Source organism: Ammospiza caudacuta, chromosome Z, assembly GCF_027887145.1.
Source record: "Ammospiza caudacuta isolate bAmmCau1 chromosome Z, bAmmCau1.pri, whole genome shotgun sequence".
Lineage (NCBI taxonomy): Eukaryota > Metazoa > Chordata > Aves > Passeriformes > Passerellidae > Ammospiza > Ammospiza caudacuta.
In genome coordinates this window covers 34,383,815-34,397,841 of record NC_080632.1, presented here as the reverse complement: position 1 = coordinate 34,397,841, position 14,027 = coordinate 34,383,815, and the positions used below count along the sequence as shown (strand labels likewise).

Here is a 14,027-nt window from a genome sequence, read left to right as displayed (position 1 = left end):
ATGATCAAATTCAGTAGCTAACAATTTGGTTGTGTAAATATGTAAAGAAAAATTTGCTTTTATAGCTCAGCTTAGTCATCAAAATTGCTAGTGGACTTAAATAATGCTGGTCACAGACAATCTGTATCAGAAAAACAAACCCCAAACCACTATCAGCAATATCTAAATGGACTATTGATGCATGCTCCTACATTAAATATGTCCTCCCTTATACACCTCTTTTTAAAAAAATACTTATCAAACAAATAGTGGTCTGCTTGGCAAAGTGCTGGAAAGATGCTTTGCTTTTTGGGTTTGTAGTCTAGACACATTACATAAATACTCAAAGCATTTGGAAACTTAGTAAATTTCTTACAACAGCATTTAAGGCCAGAGATGTGTCTGTTGCTAAGAGCAAAGAATTTCTATCAATCTAGCAATATAGTATACTTTAAAGCTGGACTAAACAAGTTTTAAATACTCAGTTCTGTGGTGGATAGAAATATTTTATGATTTCACAGAAGGGATAAAGTAATTTCAAAAACCCCATGGAACATGTTTTATTTGTTCTTGGTTTTAATAAGTTCTGAAATATATTCACATACAGCAGGTCTGAATTACTGACATGAAGGGAAAAACATACAATAAAAAGGTTGAAGCTTTTATTTACCTTTTTATACGTTTTCTCTTCATTTGGCTTTCCAGCAATAATGTCTCCATTTTCAGTAACAGACGACATCTAATAACAGAAGTTTGAGTTACAAAGACAGTATCTGCTTTACAAAGGTTAATTGTTCAGAAAAATCCTATAATTTATTATCCATTTTTGCTAAATTCAAACTTTTCAGAGATATTCCTAGGGTATTTTCCACACAAACTAAAAGGACAGCACTAGCCCAGCAATATGTCCAGCATATGACTGATTCTACACGACTCTGCTTCTTTTCCCCACATCAGTGTGCAGTGAAGTCTTGCTCCTCAGCCTACTGCATGAGATGTTCTTGAAAGGGCAAAACCATGAAGCTCATGACTCAGATATTCAGTGGCATGTCTCAGTAGTCTAAGGTCTTTGGCTGCATCAATATGCTGTATCTTTTTAAAGTAGCAAGGAAATAATAGACTACCACAGAGTTGCAAAATATTCTGAGTTGAAGGGACCCACAATGTTCACCAAGTCCAATCCTTAAGGGAACTGCCCATATAGGGATCAAAGCCACACCCTTGGTATTATTAGCATCATGCTCTAACTATTTGACATTGTATCCTATCACAGCTCTAAGACCATTCTAGACCAAGAATAAACCACTAAGATAGAGATCACCTTGGTAAGACGCTCTGAGTGCGTTTGCCAAAGTAAACAAAATAAAAAGGCACAATGACATGGGTTAAAATAATTCCAAATTTTACCAATACTTTAACAGGGGAATTATACTTACCCTTGTGAACAACAGAACAGGTCATCTAGAGCTGAGTGTGAAGATCAAGCCATTCATTGGTGGTAGTAATGTTTCTTGCAGCCTATAAGAAATATCTGTCATCATTATGCCTTAACAAACTTTCATCTCACAGAATAGCTGTAGATTTCCTTTCATTACTATTCTTCAGCCCAAGCAAGCATTCAGCTACAAGTGAGGCTTTTTAAGAATCATGTCAAATAACTTGGTTACTATAATTAGAACTTGGTATACATAAAAAATATAACTTGGTTAATATACTTAGAAACTGGCAGTATTACACAGGAAGGAATCAGTGCAGAGTAATTCCTTTTTGCCCTAGATATTTCATCCATGTGGCACAAGCACCTCTACAATAAAACATTTATGTAGAGCAGTACACATACATGCTCTGGAGTGTTGTGTAATTACATGTGTTATTAATCTTATAGCCTTATAATCTCCAATCACTTATAAGAAATAGCTGTGATGGTTTGGAAGACAGCACATTGAAAAGTTGCAGATTACAAATTAAAAAAAATCTAATGATACCTCAAATGAGAAGAAAATCTCACTTTGTCTTTAAGCAGTTCAAATAGCATCTTGTACATAATAAAAAATTGATTTAAGAAAGTATTCTAGGGCCTCATTCCCTGATTTTAATTTTCCCTTAATCTAAAGGGTATACTTAGCACTACCAAGGAACCTTTTAATACAAGGAGTCAAAGTCACTATTTTCCTGTCCTTTTCTTCAGAGAAGCGTCTGAGCCAAAAAAGAAAAAGTTGGGGTGACACAACAAATAGAAACTTGGAGTTTCTGAGAAGAAAACAATGCCTCCTTAGAAAAAGACACCTCTTAGTTGCATACCAGTCCTTTCCTCTGCAGCTAACTGCACTCTTCATTGTAGCCTCCATTTAAGTAATGTGTGTTAATGAGTAATTCCTTCATCTGGATATGCATTAGCAGTCTCCTGTGCACTGAACTCCTATTTAAAGGCAACAACTTAGTTTTTATAGCTTTTTAAATAGTATGTAGTTCACCTCACTCACCTATATTCACACATTTAATATTAATATTCAGCCATGCTTACAACTCTCTCAGTATACAAAGGCATCAAGAACTTGCTAAAACAGCTTTTGCAGGAAAAGAAATGTCATTTTAATTACTAGTAGAAGACCTTTTAAATAACTGATCACTGGGTTAAAACACCAATCCCTACCCAAGCTGTTGTTCTTCACATACCTCCCAAGACTATTGATACAATATGATGTTCCACTACACACAAAACTTCCTAAATTATGAGCACACAGATTCGGCAAAAGCCTTACATAAATGCAACATGGGAGCTTTCATGCAGTAAGTTAGCTGAAGAAAGCACTCATACTAGATGTGGGAGAAAAGCCTGGTTTTTTCCCAGCACAGACAAATTATTCAAGAACACTTCACTTATGTGAAAATATACCCCTGCAATGCTGACAACAATAGGAAACAGACGAGAGACCAAGTTCAGTAACTACCAAGTATAAAAACTCTGCCCCTGAGTTTTCTCACTTTTACTCTATTGATTCTCTCCCAGATTCCATCAGGGGGTAGTGAGTGAGCCAGCATGTGGGGCTCAGTGGCTGGCTGGGCTTAAACCATGAGTGAAAGATGGCTATAAAGATCTTGTCTTTAGCTCCTTAGATGCTATCCTACCTGATAACAAAGAAAGAGAAACATTAAAGTACAGAAGGAATTTAAAGTTTTTTTCCCCAGTACTCTTGAAGAGTCAACTTTTTGGTCACAAATCTTACATGCAACAAAAACTACTGTCTTCTTGAAACACAAGATTACAGCCTTCAGCTCCAGCCTTCTGCTCCAAACACCTCCTACTCCTAAATGCAGACTTTGAAAAAAATCACATCTATTCAATGTATGCTTCAGGAAAAAAAACCATAACGTTTCACAGTTTAGTTTCTCACACTAGAATCATAGAACCACATGCTTCTTAACTAACACAAACTGCAATTTCCATCACTCTGGAGGAAAGGCGCCATATGCGTTTTCCTTTAGAGCTACAGCTACCTTTTTAATTTCTCTAATCAGCCAGAAGCCCACAATGTCAACACCATCCTGCCCACCACATAGCTGGCATTTTGGAACAGAGATGACAGACAGCAAATGTGAGCTTCCTACCCAGCTTCGATATATTTTCCTGAATTTTTAATTCCATGTTCCTTATATAGTCAAAATTTATCTTTTACTAACAGCATAAGGTACTCATTTTTCCAGACTGTAAATAACCAGCTGTTTTCACACAACCTGAGTTGCTGAAGCTCAGCTTACATGAGCAGGTATTTGTACCTTATATCCAAATGGCCCCTCAGCTCAAATTTAAGTTAACTTTAGAACTTCCAACAACTTCAGTGAAAGCCAACATGCATGAAAAAAGCTAGTGCTAGATTCCTACAGGCCCATGTATTAGTTCATTCAAGCAAAAATCAGGTCTGCTTTCTTCCATTACCATGAAAACTTTTTGGGTTTTTTTGGAGAATACATTTCTTAGTATATTTAGACCATTTTCTTAAACAAATAATTTTTAAAAAGCATTCATAAAAAATGCTGTTGAGGAATCACACTCCAAATAAAAGCCATGTAACTTTTCATGACATGTTCTTGCAATTGTAATTACATGTTCTTGTTCTGACTGATAGTTAAAATAGAAATAGTCTTCATAGCTTTTAATGCAGACATATCCCTGGATGTACTGCTGTCAGGTCTCTGCAGTGAGTTAGAAACCTCACACAAAAGAAAACAGATTTATAACTTCTCACAGGTCTAATCTTTAATTTTAAATATGAGGAGGAAAAAAAGCCAAGGCAAAACAAGATTAAATGAAACTTTAAATTATCCATTGGGCAGAGGGAAAATACTAGAAATTAAAGAATTCAAGAAACAATTATGTATGTTTAAAATTAATAATATACAAATAAAATAGATGATACAGTGCAGATTTTTCAGTCTCAAACACACAAATATATTTTCAGGACCACTTTGGATTGGTTTTGGTTTTCTTCTGGCAAGTGAATGTATTGAGACGGAATACACAATTTTGGACTCAATCCAGAAACTTCATTCTCATAATTCTGGGCATGTCAGATTACCTATTTATTTAACTGTTTCTTAACCCTTGAATAGTTCTCTTTTGCCAGGAGGACACTAAATCCTCAGAATGTGGCAGGAAACTTCTCAGAAAAGCACAAAGACTCTTACATTAAATTCATACGAATGGTACTAACAGAACCAGACAAAAAAAGATTATCAGAATAGTAATTGTATCTGTCCTAAGTAAGTGGGACTTTACACATCAAGACTGCATTCTTTCTTGATCACAGCAGTTTGTCAGTACAACATGTAAGGATGCCAACAAGAATTTCTAGTCCTACAAATAGCATTTATAATGAATTCCATTAAAAAGAATCATCAGGTCAAATTCCTTTGTAACTCCTGTCTACCTTCTGTTACTACTTTGAAGCAGCAGCTTCTAAGACAAGTATGAAAATCATAGTCATTCCATTATTGCAAAACTCTTACTGATGAGATTTGTTCAGACATATTTTCCTCGTGGAAGCTGTGAGAGTAGCATTTAAAGTCAGTTCTTCAACTCACTAAAAGGACCTGCAGATCTGTAAGACAGCATTCTTCCACCAAACCACACTGGGAGCAGTTATAGACTGCTAGATTTCAGCTCTGATGTGAAGCTGGAGACCTTGGTTACACAAAATTTTGTCAGAAGAGGCAAGTCTTCTAAGCCAAAAATGCTCTATAGAGGAAGAAATCCATGAATGCATATTCATTAATGAAAAGTTACTACTTTCATACTTGTTCTCTTGTGTTTCCCCTACCCCAAGCTCCAGCACCCAAAAACCATTCATGGTATTCTTGGAGCTACCTGAAGGCAGCTCCAAGATCAAAAGGCACTATTAAAGCTAACTCCCCTCCTTCTTTGAGATGCTAAAGATTTGAGTTCATACTTTCTTACTGAACATACTTCATACTGAACAAACTTCTCTTACAGATGATGCATTTATAAAGTCTCCCTCCTGTCTGGATTCTCTGCCAACTAATACAATATACACAACAGCACTGGATTTCCAAATTAGATCTCATCTTATCTTGCTTATTATTCCATGAAACTTGCTGGTACTCTGGACCCTTGTCAAATTTAGTTGACAAACTTAGGTCATTCAAAACTGTCAATCGTTTTTTCCCTACCCTCTCCAGCAGAACTTGAACAGTAGGATTATTTATTAGATTATTTGTAAATTAAGGAATTTGGGACACAAAAAATCCTCTGACATACATAAGAATTGCCTACACACATCATGTTTCCATCAAAATCCATCCACAGGTATCAGCATACTATCAGCACTATTTTCAGAAGGCTCAAGAGGCAAATGACTTGTTAGCTTCAGGTGAATAGTAGGACTTATATTGGTTTTATTGCATTTTAGCTCCTTAAAGAAGATTTTCTCCACTCTTTAAAATAATGCTCACTATAATTTTCATGGTTTAATTGCCTTCCTTCTTAGTTTATCAAACAATAAAGAGTGGTATTTAGGAACCTGCAAGCACTGCTAGGCAGAGTGCCAATACACAGATCTAAAGAAGTCAAAGGAAGCATAATTTAATGCACGGGGTGGTGAAAGGAACAACACATCAAAGATCCGACAGCTTTCTCAACAGTCATCACAAGTTAACCCCCTGTCCAAAAACCCTATGTCTTTTAATGTCAGAGAACATTTTTCATACATGAGTGCTCAGGCAGTTATATAGCCTCCAAATAAAAATTTAGGTAATGTATATAGCCACTCATTTACAAGAAAAAAAAATATATATACACACAATCCAGCTCTCTATTTATTTTTTTTTTCATAATATCCCAAACACTAGTTTGTGGAATAGATTCACTTTGTATCAGAAGGACACGTAGACATCTAAGATCAAACTTATATGCTCCCATATCTGAAACATCTGAGGAGTAAAAGATAACATACATATTTTTAAGCTATCCTTCATTATCATTATCCTGATAATGAAGTAAATGTTTACATGTTGCATTGGACTCAACAATCACTTAAAAGTCATTAAAAGCCTCAAATCTAAAAAAAATTGGATTTTCACTCTGAGAGCATTTAATCCACCCAATCCCTGTAATGCCTGTCAGCCTAATAAATCTCTACTGTCAAGTGCTGTGACTTCCACTCTTCACAGAAGTACTGAGAGATCTCTTATGTCTAATACTGCAAAAGAAGTAGAGCAAACTTTTTACTGCATCTTAAACACTATTCATTTATGTCACTAAAGAAGTAATTTTAAAAAAAAAATCTATCTTTTCTGTCTGTCTGGCAGGAAAAAAAAGAAGTGTCATATGAATTTAAAGAAGGAGGGGAAAAGTAAAGAAAAACCCCAAACAATTAGGTCTGAAACGTCGTCAAGATCTCCCAGCCCACAACTGATTACAGCGGTTTTAAGGGTGACTGAAAGTAAAATATTCCGTGTAAAATTTGTGATAGTACTTGTGAAAATTGGAAAATGCTGTTCTTGCTAATTAATGCTAGAATGAACAATTTCAGAGTACAGAGAACAGCTAAAAAAAGCAAATCAGAAACTGTGTAGCCTGTGATGCCTAACAAGGAAAGCCAACCAAACAACAAAAACAAACCAAAACAAAAAAAGCCCTGATTAGTCTATCTGATTTGGTTTTTATTTTGCCTCAAAAATAATAAGATGAAAATCAGAAGTCATACACAAAATGATGAAATTCACAAATAAAATAAAAGGGGGGAAAACCTCCTCTTTCTCCTGGTCTTTGTAGTACCATCAGCCCACCACAAATGTTACAGTGAAAGCAGCAAGGAAAAACTAACACAAAACTGCCATTTAGACTGTACATATACTCTAAGTCATGTCAGCTGTTCACACCACCTTTATTTACCTAGCTTTAATAACACACATTCGTTTCAGTGCCTGACAGATCTTTTAGTCTCTCAGCAACTAATCTGAGCACAATGCTAAGATTCTGATACTGTTTGATTTCTACAGTTGCCCTCCCCTCCTTCCTCCCCCCAGTTTCAGGAATACAGCACAGTACTTGGCTGGCTTTTAAAAATGTCATTATAGGAGTAGGATTTTTTTCTTAGTTTGCTGGCTGGATTTGAAAAGTAACTTATCATACTATTCATACTATAAAAAACATATGTTCATATTGCAATGTTTTGATTTACTGCAAGAAATGTCAGATCATCTATCTTCCTCCTCTAGCTTTCAGATGGGAAAAAAAATGAAAATGTGGAACTTCAGAAAATACTACTTTCATCAAATACTCAGAATACATCTGATTACCCAGAAGATTTGACAACCTAGAAGAGTCCCTTCCTCTTCCATTTAAAGTAGTCCTTGTGCAATAACTTGTTCTTCAAGGTGAAACACGCTACCATTGTAATATCCAGGGTCACCAGAGCAGCTTCACAAACTGTAGCTACAAATCATATCCTTCATTTCAAAAATAGTCTGCTGACATTCTTTCAGATGGAAATGATTTTACAACAACGCAAATAAAACTGAAAATTCATTGAAGGAATCAAAGGGTAGAAGTCCTTGGAAACACGGCATACTGTGCTCATGCAACAAAGCACATAGATTTTAATTTCTAACTTCTGTATTTTGTCAATTCTGCATGTGACAGATAAGGTGCACAGAAGAGACAGGTTGGACTTTGTTCCTCCTCCATGAATTTCCAAATTCAAGGCTTCATTCCAAGGGCCTTAAATCTACCTCACTCCTCTATTCCCTATTAGCCTACTTAGCATTTTCTGTCAACTACTGTGTCTTCTGCTTTCCCCAGAAGCACCTGAGGATCTCTTACATCTTGCCAAACACCATTTGTAAAGACAGAGCAAATGTTCTACTGTGTACTAGATGGTGTTGATGTCTTAATAACCTTGGGACTTTTCCAAATCAGGCAGCTCAGATCAGCAATCAGAAAGAACAAACATTTGATCTGACATAACTGACGTCAAATTGTGTATCTTGCAGAAACTGTTAACAGGCCCTCCTTTTGCAAAGTGAAATGGCCCCATTAACTTCTCATTATTTAGTAACAGTCTGAAAGCATACAAAGCAGAAAGGCATATTTTTACATAGCCAAAGAAGACTTGCCAATTGCTACTTATGTTTTCACTATTCTGATTTCATGTGCACTTTTACAATAACAGCACAATAACAGCACTAGAAGAAGAAGACTAGCAAGATTTCTCTAAAGACATCTGGAATTACAAATTAATAAAAGTGTCAAGATAGGGTTTGTCTTTGAAACCACTGAAAGAAGAAAACATCTGCATGCTATATACAACAGTATGCAATATAAGTTAGGGTAGTATCACAGTGAAGGGCACAGGTAGAAGACTTGTCAGAGCCTAGAATTAGAGTTCTGCTCCTTTACTTTGGCAGTTTTGGTATGGCAATGGACTACTGTTACTAACACATACCAGACACTGCACTTTGAGATAAAGCCACCACGTGATGCATCCTGTCCAATAATAATAATGCAGCACACTGAGACAAATGGTTGATAAGGAAAAAGCACAAGGAGAGGGAAAATTCTTCTACATTTGTCTTTGGTATGTGCAAAATAGAGTGACAGGGATCATGCAACACTGTGGTCATGATTTCTTGAAAGGAAAGCACAACAAACTGCTTCACTCATATAAGCAGCAGGTAAGATTCGTGGGAAATGAAATCTCATGTATGGCAAAAAGGAGATCATCGGAAGTGTCCATTTCTAAAGGAATGATACAAACAGAGAAGCAAACAATCCCACCTTGCTGGGTGGGGAATACATATAAAAATAATTTGGTCAACCCAGAAGCTTCAGTAATCTGAAACTCTAGAAATAGTCATTTGAGAAAAGAAAAATAGGTCAAATGGACTTGGAGAAGATTAAGTATAAAACGAATAGATTGAACATGCAAGATAAAAAGCACAAAAGCACAGGACAAGTTACTTTGATAAGAAATACATTTGTAATAACAAGAGCTTCACAATAACTGTATTGCTCTAGTTTGAAACCTTTATCTTTTTACTCATCCACTTTTTTCCATCTCAAAAGGAGGTCAACCATACTCAAAACTTTTATGCAAACATAACTTTACAACAGAGGCAAGAATCAAAAATGTTAATAATAATTCTTTGCTTAAAGAACATTGAGAGTTTTGGGTGGACAACACAAAAATGCTGTGGTTAAATAATTTGCATGCACTAAAACAGATGGCATAATTTGTGCATCAGTTCTACACAGGTAACTCATAAATTATGCACTACTGGGAATTATTTAGGCTATTTTCATATTAGCATGTAATTATTCACAACAATGTTTGCAGAAGGATGTGTCATGGAAACGCTGAACTCAGTGCATGTGTGGATTATTATGATCTTCAAGTTCTCTGTGCTTTCTTCCCCAGGACCTCTGAGTATAACTTTTGCACATGTAGCTGTTCATGGATGCCTAGCTAAGTTAAACTGTTCAGCAGTAAGACTATCTAAGAAATTCAAGTATTTTAAAATCCCCTTTTTGTCTCCAATTGAGGGCCATTCCATACAGCTGCAAAAAGACAGTTGAAGACTGGAAGAGATTACCCTGGAGGATATGACAGGTAATATCTGAGATTCTTTTGATAGATTAGGCTACTTTTTAAAAAGTAGTTGATAATGTCTTGAAGGAAGGAAAAGATCTGGTTACTGCCATGACTCCTCCTGGTTTCCATTGAATCACTATGTATCACTCAGATGGGATATCTGCAACAATTTCAGCTGGTCCAGGCTGATGCTACTGCAGTCCTGCCTTCCAAACATGCATTGGGTAGCATCATTATTATGCACCAGTGCTACTCCTGCCCCAGGACAACTCACCTAGACAAATGAACTAACAAAAAAAGTAATCTACCAAAGAATAGCAACCATAATGGAACCCATTACAACAGCTTTGTTATGGTCATCCCTAAGATCAAAAAGAAACTTGGGAGGGAATGAGGAAGGTAATGAATACTGTTGGACCCTTGATCCAGAATGGAGGAGAGACCAATTGCCTCAGCTGTTTCAATCACTCACATAATTTTGCATAAGCTCAGAGTCACCAGTCCACTAGTGATAATACCAGGAAACAAGACTGAGAGACAGATGGAAAGAAGCATTAGCAGTAGTGCTCGATGGGCCAGGCAACAGCAACCAAACTGAGTTCAACATTAGCTTCAGAGAAAATGGAAATGCATGGGTAAGACTAGGTTCCCAAATGTACATTCATACAGCAACTTGTTTTTCAGTCTAGCTTGTATGAAAAATAAGGTCACTCAAGAATGGGTATAGAAGAATGATGTAAGCACCAAATTCAAAAGTTGTGTATAAATTCAAGATAAAAGATACTCTAAGTTACCCTATTGAGTAAGAATATCTATTGTAACCAATTAACCTCCCCACATACTCTTTTTTTCAGGAAAGCTAAAACTGCAATTACTAGATGCTTCCCATGGACAGCTACAACATAATTTTCGTTAGCATTTAATAGAAAGCTTACTTTACTCTTGAAAAGGATTTGAAAAAACTGTCTTGTACCAGTCTCAACAGAGAACAAATCCTATTTCACTAGAATTCCTTTGATTAAATTAAGAGCTCTCAGTTTCCTATAGAGCAGAAGTTCCTCAGATACATTTCTGAAATCACGCAAAAAGCTATAGAAAAGGAAAGTATTATCCCATTTTATGACATGCCCTATAAAGTATAAAAGCTGGAGTCTTCTTGGTTTAAAGGAGCTCTCTAACATATTTCTTTTTAAACCACAGAGAAAGCTTCAAGGGAGAAAAAAAATCATTTCAGAAGCTACATAGGACAAAAAAAAAAAAACCTCCAAAAACATGATTAATACAATAACATGAATTTCTGAAACCAATTCAGTAAAGAACTGCTCAGCATGCAAGGAAATAGCGATATTTGTCAGAGCTCCTGTCATCAAACCAGGACAGATATTTTGCAGCCACCAGGATGGAACTGCAATGTGGGAACCAAAAGAACTGTGACAATTTTCATAAAGTTATTCCATTCTCTGACTGAAATGTGGCTGCTTAAATGTAAAGGTTACTACTTCCCTTATAAGGAACCATATATTTCTGTCCATGCTAAGATTATTGTTTTGCCTTTTCTTTTGTGTACATTTTACATAAATTTCATGTATCCTCAGTACTCTTAGCATGCATATTTGTAATTCCTTAAGTATTATAATTTAGCATAGGCCAGGAGACCAAATATCCTAAAGGCCTCATAGTAGGAGGCCTTTAGGCCAGAAAACCCTACACTATCTTGGGAAACCAATGTCCTCTCTAGAACATATCCTGTAAATCAGATTTGGCCCATCCCAGGTGAAATTCCATGCATGAGGAAATATCACGCCATTCATCCAGGCCTCCCATTGGGGTGCCCTTGTTAGATATGCTAATTTGTATGGTCCATAAATTGTACACGTGATTTGTCATGTGCGCACATTGCGGCGCATCCCACCTTGGTGAAGTGGTGCACCAATAAGGATCCTTATTAAAATACCGAGGTAAAAACCCCGTATCCCTTAACTGCGTCTGGCTCTCAGATTTTTAAGACCAGTAAAAGCATCATTGTTCTCCAAGCCATGTCTTGAATGAACAGATTAGAATGGGCAAATGACTACTTTTTTTTCCCAATGCTTTGGCACTTAGATGAATTACAAGCATATCTGCACTGGAATATACAAATCCAAGCCATATCAACATGCATATCTACTCTACTGACATCAAGTAACATGAGATATATTGTGGTAGGAAACACATACAACTGTTTAAAGGCATGGACACAGTCCAGAATTTTTAAATGGCAATACAAATGTTTTCAAATAAACCTTTAAAAGTAGTTATTTCCAGCCAAATGACATAAACAAATTGTCTCCAATAGTCTTTCACTTGCCAAACCAAATTGAAAAACCTGTCCCTGAACAGTTTTGGCAGCAAGAAAGTAAGATGAAGTCATTACTAGATGTTTTTGCCAGTTCTGAAACACTCTATTATTCTTCTGAAATTGTTTATACTCCACATATAGTTGCACCACCTTGAACATTTTTGTATTAAAAAAAATGCAAGTTAACAAACAATATAGAAGCACCATCACAGTCTCCCTCCCCTCAAACTTCTTTGCAAACAACTAGCTGGATTTAAATAACCTAGCTGGAAATATTATAGGAAAATTCAAAATCTTAAGCTACCACTGTAAGTAAAGAACACATCTGCACATAAATTGGCCCTTTCAATTTAAAAGTGTCCACGTACACATGAGGAGGACTTAAAAAAAAAAAAAGAAGACAGTTTACCACCAGCAACAAGAGTAAGCAGTGGGTGGTAGCTTTGTAGAAGACCCATACACAACCTGACACCAGAACCTGTGAACTCTTCCAAGAAAATTAGTGTGAGTTTTCCCACAAATTAAAAAGTCTCTGAATTCTTGAGAGGCTTAAATAAGAATCTCCTTCCTTCACACAAAAGCCCTTTGAAACAATATCTCCACCGCACACTGCATCATTATAACTGGGTTGCAAGCGCCATTATAAGTAGGTTAGAAAAGGCACCCAGTATTATCTGTAAGTCAGTTAACAGCCCACACTGCAGTTTTCAGAAGGTAAAAATACAGCTTTCAGCATTTAGAAAGAAAAAACCCACACAACTAATCACAGTTTTTGCTCAATGTATACTGTTTTATGAATTATTAACTAGAAAAAGAACAAGATTCTGACAAGATGAAACATGGCTATGAATATTATAAAGACTCCATAGACTAAAGTGGAAAAACCCCAAGAATTCAGCCAATACATTATCCCAGGAACAGAGTGTTCTTACAATTTAAGGTGTACAATGCAATAGCCTATTTTATTATATTCCTTACCCAGCATTAATCTGCTGGAACATCTGATTAAATAAATTAAATACCTTTTCCAGCCTACAATTTTACTGGCTACTGGATAGGGGGTTTTTAGTCTGAGATGACAAAGATCAGTATATTCAACAGCACATATTTTAAATGCATTTATAGAAAATTGCCTTTGACAAGTTGTTGCTAACAGTGTGTAGCCCCTGAACCTTTCTGTTTTCTGTCTTGTTCCTGGAAATAGGGAGTCTGATGATTAGCTATGTAAAAGAAAAGTGATATTCATTAAAATTTCATTCTAGCTGGCTATACTTTTACTTTATAGAAATAAACTGATGTTCAGTTTTGCTTGCACTATGGCAGCATTATAAGAGCAATGAGTTGTAGCCCAGCATTAGCAACCAAGGACTGCCAAATAAAGGACAAGAGTACTGCGAGACAAGAGCCAGCCAGACAAGCCTGTCTGCTTACCCTTCATCATCATTCTAGAAGCAAGGATGGCCAGGGAACAGACAGATGGTCACCTTCACTGCAGAAACAGGTGCAGCAGGTTGTCACAAAAATGGTAATGGTGGCATGAACAATTTTCTTGCAGAGCACAGCATTACTCAGATGCTTGTAAAAGGTAGCCATTAGCTTAA

The 14,027-nt window shown here is 36.3% G+C and overlaps 1 protein-coding gene across 1 annotated transcript in view; it reads right to left on the bottom strand.

Moving 5' to 3' along the window:
* PIP5K1B (phosphatidylinositol-4-phosphate 5-kinase type 1 beta) overlaps nucleotides 1–14,027 on the bottom strand; it is a 97,017-nt gene that overhangs the window by 59,885 nt on the left and 23,105 nt on the right. Inside the window, exons 4-5 of the mRNA XM_058823574.1 lie at nucleotides 1,416–1,497; nucleotides 650–718 (exon numbers count right to left, since the gene is read on the bottom strand). Coding sequence (XP_058679557.1) covers nucleotides 650–718 — 69 coding nt within the window. The 5' untranslated portion in view covers nucleotides 1,416–1,497. The remainder of the gene's footprint in view (nucleotides 1–649; nucleotides 719–1,415; nucleotides 1,498–14,027) is intronic.